Source organism: Vicia villosa, linkage group LG6 (assembly GCF_029867415.1).
Source record: "Vicia villosa cultivar HV-30 ecotype Madison, WI linkage group LG6, Vvil1.0, whole genome shotgun sequence".
NCBI classification, from domain to species: Eukaryota; Viridiplantae; Streptophyta; class Magnoliopsida; order Fabales; family Fabaceae; genus Vicia; species Vicia villosa.
In genome coordinates, this window is record NC_081185.1 from 72,311,268 (window position 1) to 72,318,759 (window position 7,492).

The 7,492-nt window shown below is 36.6% G+C and overlaps 1 protein-coding gene across 1 annotated transcript; it reads right to left on the reverse strand.

Moving 5' to 3' along the window:
• Positions 1-1,433: 1,433 nt before the first annotated feature.
• Positions 1,434-3,227, reverse strand: LOC131611643 (uncharacterized). The gene has a single exon (XM_058883570.1). The coding sequence runs from the start codon at positions 2,919-2,921 to the stop codon at positions 1,557-1,559; it is 1,365 nt and encodes a 454-aa protein (XP_058739553.1). The 5' UTR covers positions 2,922-3,227; the 3' UTR covers positions 1,434-1,556.
• Positions 3,228-7,492: the final 4,265 nt, after the last annotated feature.

Consider the following 7,492-nt stretch of genomic DNA (forward strand, 5'->3'; position numbering starts at 1 on the left):
TTTGCCCGCTAATTTTACGCACAGTGTCGAATCGCTTTTATCTGCCTGTCTGTAGAACCAAAATTTTATTCTGATTGAATTTTGATCAATTCGTGCAATTTATAAAGCGGTGTAAGTAAATAAAAATGCACAAAGTACAATTACGAGTATTTTTAACTTTTTTAATGATCCAAATGTTGACCTTAGTTGACTTTTTTGTCAACCTAAGTAATGAATGACCGACTAATGACACAACTACGATGAATGAATGACCCTGGACAAAATTGGGGTATGACAGAGTGAAAGTGAGATAATATCTGAAATGACATCGTTGGGCTTATATATAATAAACAGTTAAAACTGCTTCTGTTTAAGTTAACATGAGATGTAAAGAGTCTTTCCATCAGATTCAACAACAGACAATATACTAGTAGCTAGAATTAAGTGTTGAATTTTTGACGAGATCCCACCTATTTCCCTGTCTACTACGTAGATATTTTAAAATGGGCTTTACAATTGAGTCTTCTTCTTTCGGCCTCTGACCGACCTGAAATTCTTATAAATCTAGATATATGCTGAAATCAAGATTTTATATGCCAAAATCAAGATTTTAACCAATTGCACAGCCAAGTTCATGATTGGGATCCAAGACTGAAAGAGTAAGAAGATAGCAACTGCTTAGATGCTACTTTGCTCTTCTCCTACCTCATAATTCACACCGTTGAGACTTTTCAATAGAGTTAAAAATAGACATCTTAACCGTTTCCTTTGTTTTGGACTTGTAAATGTATAACTGTTAGAACAAAAGAACATGTTTTATGAAATTTTCAAATCAACATAATGTTGCAATCACCATTAGTTAGTCCCACAAAAGAACCAAGCATGTGTGAAATAGTATACATGAATGGTCCTCAAACAATTATTACCAAAAGCATGCATGTTATAATGATTTTTTTATAAAATATATTGCAAATGCTAAAGCATATCTAATGATGCAGCAGAGTCATAGTTGCTATAAGATTCCTGTGGTTGCTTGAAATATAGTCTTCACTACAAACTTGGACACTTTGTTGAATAAAGCATGAATGTGTTGGGTCCTCCCCAAGTCAATACAAGAAGCTTCTCTAATTTATTAAAATTGAAGAAATTCTTTAAATTTATGTTGGGTCTATTCAAACCCTATAAGATCCGATCTAGATTCGATGCATTAAAATTATCCCAAAATTAAAACGTATAAATCAAATTCGTTTACTAATTTAAGACCAGACAATTAAAATAACACAATTAATAAATTAACGTTAACGATCTCAACCATTAATTTGATTTGAGATCACATGGTTAAAATTATTAACTGAGTGACATTGTTACAACATGAAACCAAAGTCTTACAAAAGAATCTTATAAGACGAGGGTTCCTTCTAAATCAACACTTATAAATATATTTTCAAATCATATATTATGCGAAACATCTCATCTGAAACATCGTTATATAATCGACATACAAAATATTTACTTCTCATTGATCATCAAACAAATACACAACTTCTAACTCTAATCAAAAGTTACAAAACACAAAATTATTTAGTGGTGTTATTCTTCTTTCCATTCTTGCCTACATTATGCAACCATCCCATACCTTTCAAAGCTTTAGAAAATTTAACAAGGTTAGGCCTTCCCATTCCCAAATTCATCTTCCCTGTTGAAAATTTCAAAGCTTGTAAACAACATAACTTAGCCCCTACCTCTTCTTCCTCTTCCTCTTCCTCATTATACTCAACTTCACTCAATTTCTTCCCTTTCTTTGTCTCACTTTTCTTCATAACCTTGTTTGATTCCTTCTCATATGTTTCCCAAAGCATATCCATTCCTTCACTTCCATCACCATTGTTGTGTCTTTCCTCAAAAAGCTTACAAGCCAATGTCCTCCTCCACTCTTTTTCCACTCTCATTGAACCAAAACTTCCAAGATTAGAACCAACTTCATCATTATTCCCAACCACTTTTCCACTATACTCCCAATTACTTTGTGGACTACCATAATTTGCATCCACTCTATGAGATTTTCTCACCTTCAATGCTTCACCAAAAGCATGTTCTTCATCACTTTTACCACTTTTCACTTTACTTTCATACATGTCCCTATTACCCTTCACTTTGGATCCACTTCTCATGTTCCATTTTTCTTTACTTTCTTCAACTTTATTGAACTTAGTATCCAACATAGGCTTGACTACTTCTTTTTCTTCCTTTTCACTAGACACATTTTCTAACTCAGCATATTCTTGAAACAATGTCACTAAACTCTTCACATCTAACACCTTTTCTTCCTTACTAGATTCAACAACTTTTTCCACTTTCTCATCCAACTTTTCTTCATCCAACTTCACCTTTTTCTCTTCTTCAATTATATTCAAAACCTCACTTGCTTCAACTGAAAACTCTAAAACATCACCTGCTTCAACTGAAAACTCTTCATCTACTTCTTCAAAGATAAAATCTTCCTCCGATTCCGATTTCGGTTCATCAACTTCAAAGATTGAAGCTTGGAACATAACTAAATAAGCTTCCAACTCATTAAGCAAACCAATTTCCTCATCCTTGTCATCAGATTCAAACCATGTTAGAAAATTCTGCAAAATAGAAAGAAAAAAACACAATTTGGACAAAGAAATCTCAGAACTACAACTTTTGCTACCACCCTTTTGATGAACAAAGCTAGGAGTGAAAGTAAGAAGAGCCACAAGAATAAGAAGGGTAGTAGTGATGAACAAAGGTGAAAGAAAAGAGAGAAGTTTAAGGATATATGGAGAGAAGAATAGAAAGTAAAAGAAGTACAAAGGGTGTGAAAATATAGAGAAACAAAAATGGAACAAGATGGATAAGATGTTACATGAGAGTTCATTGGTCTTGTTGGAAGTGTTAGAGAAAGATAACTCACTCATTTTTTTTTCTGTGTTTGAGACAAAGCAAAGAGAAAGAGAAGCAATGGTTTGGTTTTGTGATGATTTTTGTTTTGGCTTTTGGAAAGGGAAGAGAGTGTGAGTGCGGCGTGAATATAGGGAATAGATTGGTAAGAGAGAGTGAGATTTATATATATCATGAGTAAGGAAGAACAGTTGTGATGAAAAAAGAAGCTTTGGAAACTTTTATCTTTCTTTCTTGTCTGAAACAACCAACAACCATGTTACCCACCATCACTTTTTATGTTGTGCAATCACCACAATAACAGCAAGGAAGATCAATCACATATTCACTTGGATACTAAATTTGGATAAAGAGGTTAACTAAGTGTGTATAGTATAGATGTTTAATACGTAAGCATTTATGTATTAGCTATTTCTTTTCATTTTAAAAAGAATGGCAAAGCCCAAAAAAGAAAAGAAAAGAAAGCTACAGAACAATGCTCACATTTCTTATGTTTAGAAGTCCTAAAAATGTCATCAAAAAGATGATTTGAAGTTCACTAAGAGGATGCTTGCGAGTGAGAGTATTAAAAAAATATTAAAAATTGAAATTGGCAAATCAATCAGCAATTTAGACTATGTAATCTCTTTGGATCTATGTGTTTGGAGATATAGTTGATCGGAAAAATAGCAAGTGTATTATTTTCACCGATGTAGTAATAATGGGTTTTACCCCAAGTATCGATCACGAGGATCGCGTAGGAAATACAAGTGATTGTACTAAGTCAATTAAACAAAAGATCATAAGGGTGTTGTTTCAAATGATTAACGAAAGAGATTAAAATTCTAAGAAATAAGGGAAATTAAAACTGAGCTTTTGACAATGAGAAGATAATGCTAAGGTAGGGTGTGTGATTCAATTCCTAACTCCTCTGGATGAAGATCTCTTTAACACGTTCATAAGGTTCAATTATTCATTCTCAAGAATGATTTTCCTAAATACTTAGTGAAAACCTTTTTGGCTTAAAATCCGATTACCTAAGTCCTTAGAGAAATAAGACAAAACCAAATCGTTAATTTATCAAGAATTTCTGAATAACCTTACTATATCCCTAGTCCTAGGTGATAATTATAAGGTTCAATTGTATACAAACCCTAACAATTGTAGTCCTACGAATTGTTAACCACATAACAATCCTTATTGGTCCGATAAAGAAAGCATTATAAACATTATACAATCGAATTGAATAATATGAACTTTTAATCAACGAAATACCAAATCCAGAGTTATTACAGATCGAATCAGGGACACCCCTAGCATTGGGGGGTTTAGCCTCTCATAATATTCAAGAAACACAAATGGAAAAGTTTAGACATTACAATCAATTGGGAGAACTAGGATCTTCAATGGTGTCCACCGTTGAATCTCTTCGTCTTCCAAAATCCCGCTTCCGTCTCTTTTCTTCTCTGCAATTCTATCTTATGATCTCCAAAAGTGTCCCTTCCTTTTCCCTAAGGTTGTTTTTATAACTCTCTTCCATTCAGGTTGAAACTGAAGTACCAAAAATAGCCTTAATGGTCCCCTTCAAGTGAGGAACACAAAGAAAATAAAATCAGCACGCATCATCAACACGGGCCGTGTTGTTGCACACGGGCGCCCGTGTTGTTCGTCTGCTCCTGAGCCAAAATCCACTTTCCAGGCATCTTTTCACACGGTCCGTGTGCCTGCACATGGGTGCCCGTGTAAAACCTCTGTTTTGCATCCAGAATTTGCCTTTCCAGCCATCTTTTGACACGGACCGTGTTGCTCCACACGGGTGCCCGTGTTGACCTCTGAACTCAGCTTTTTCCGGCTTCTCTTATCCACTTGTGTGTGCCAAAAGTTCCTATCTTCCCTCTGCATCAACCTGGCCAACAAAACTACCAACCAGCGCATAAAAAGACACTTTTTGTAATACTCATAACGCATTAAAATGCATCAAAGAAAATACTAAAACTTACTTTAGAACATATGCAAATGCCACTTAATGTTACCAAGACCATGAATTCTTGTCGGAAAAAGGTGCGAAAACTTACTAGAAATGGTGACCGATCACAACCCCACACTTATCTCATTGCTTGTCCTCAAGTGATGTATCGAGGCAAAACAAAGGTCACCGACGAGATTCTTTTCTCCACAACACAATCATGTTATTCGCAAAATACCTTCACTTAGCAATCGAGTCTATGGCATCCTTCGTCAATCTATCGACCGTATTATCACTTCCGAGCACTTTTTCACCTGCAAGCTTTTCACACTCTCACAAAATCTCTCCGGGTTAAAGTGTCTACACTCACAGTACCAAGGCATGCATATTACTTTTAACTTTGAATACATTCTCGAATCACTACACACACAGATTACACACACTTCATGAGGTCTTTGGGCTGTAACGTGGCTTGGGTTTGGTGGGGTAGACAAGGAATGGGATAACAAATGGTTTTGGTGCTCGGCATTTATGTTGGGTTCACATTTCTACTCTCAGTGGTTTGAATCGTAAGAATGGGGTTAAGACCTTTAACATCTTGTTTTTAGCTTTTTAGAGTCATTCACATGGTCTTTCACATAAGTGGGCAAGGGTTAAGAATTTTTCTTTGTTTTGTTTTTTCAAGCTTTCTATTTGGATTTTCACAAGTTCAACATTCATTTTTTTTCTTTTCTTTCTATTTTTTTCTTTGCCCTTTTCTCACTGGTTTACAACCCCACACTTAGATTCTTTCGTGTCTTTCAAGAGACTAACATTAATGTCGAGCGATAACATGAACAGTGAATATGCGGGTGGTAACGAGAATAACAACAGTGAACAAAACAAACATTACGGCTCAAAGGGGGTTGACGATGGATATCATGCATACAGGATGGCTAGAAAGGCTCGGGGTTACGAAAAAAACTTGCCTCAGTGTGCGCTTTCGTAGTGTGCTTGTGTTATGAGAACATACGCAAAATCAAAGTGAATAGTGCCATACCTGACTGGACTCTCATGTAGAGTTATGAATTTGGCTCTGAAATCTCACCAGGTCGGTTAAGCTTACATGCTTCGAGGTGCTCTTGGTGTCATGCGGGTTCCTTTCATCTGAAGTATACCATACTACTCTCTTGGTTCAGTGTTGACGTTTTGCGTCCTACCTTCTCCTCTTTGATTGTGTCAACTTCCGTGGTGCCTGCGGAGATCAAGTGTGGAATGTGTTGTTCAACCACTAGCTATTAGTTTGCTCCCCTCCGACTTGTATCAATCACCTGGTAACACCATGACAGCACTGCACCATACAAACTTGAAAGAAACACACTTTAAAATAAAAGTAAGACAAACGAACATAATCAAATCAAACGAACTAAACTATGAATTCAAAAACGGAAAGCAAAGCAATAAAATAAAATAGAACCTCCCCCACACCTGAACGAAACATTGTCCTCAATGTTTTAATTCCAGTGTGACGGAGATTACCTGGTTTACTGAAACGGCGGTGGCGGAGGGGGATCCTGTGGAAAGTGCAACATAAGACGTCACATCATATCTTGGACATCGTCCACCACAGTTCCTTGTCGAAACACTTCAACACCTTTGTCGCACGCTCGCGAAAAATGAACAGAGTCGCCACCAATATATCTATCCCATAAGGGAAAGGAATATCAGAAAACCTAACAAAGGATAAGAACAGGGTCTTACGACCAGAGAATCAAGGTACGGGAGTCGGTTACGCAAGGGGAAGGTATTAGCACCCCTCGCGCCCATCGTACTCGATGGTATCCACCTATGTTTGTTTCTATCTAAAGGGTGTATATCTATGTCTATGTCTAAATGCGAATGAATGCACAATGTAGGGAAAAGAAAGAATTGTACTCGCACGGGCCCTACCCCGCTGCCTACGTATCCTTTTCAGGAATCAGAGTTACCGTAGCTCGGCTAAAGATTTTCTGTTTGTTTTTGTGTTTTTTAGTTGGGCGGAGTCAACGCTCGCGTTCTTGCATAAGGGATCGCCTAGGATGCAACGGAGCGGAGATAACGGTGCCCTTAGGAAGAAGAAAGAGATTGGTTTGTGTCTTTTAGGGTAGATGAGTGATGAACAGTACCCAATACCGGGCCACTCACCACTTTCTCTACTTTGCTTTAGTCTGAACCATTGTTAGATGTTTTAAGTGTTTTTGGTTGTGTATTTTTTAAGGGGAATTTGTTTGCGATTCGAATCACATAAAAATATATAATGTTCGAGAAGCAGATTAGGGAATGAATCCCACTCACTTCTATCCCATTATGTAATGTTTGAGAAACAGATTAGAGAATGAATCTCACTCATTTCTCTCCCATTAATTAATGTTTGAGAAACAGATTAGGGAATGAATCCCACTTGTTTCTCTCCCATTAAGTAGCGACCGAGAAACAGATTAGGGAATGAATCCCACTCGTTTCTATGCCACTAAGCGATTGAGAAATAGATTAGGGAATGAATCCCACTCATTTCTCTATCACTTTCTTATTGTGATTCGCATCTTCCTTTTATTAACGTTTTAAAGAGTTGAAAAGAAAAAGAATGCAATAGGGAACTAGATCTAACATTCTAATCTATGTTGT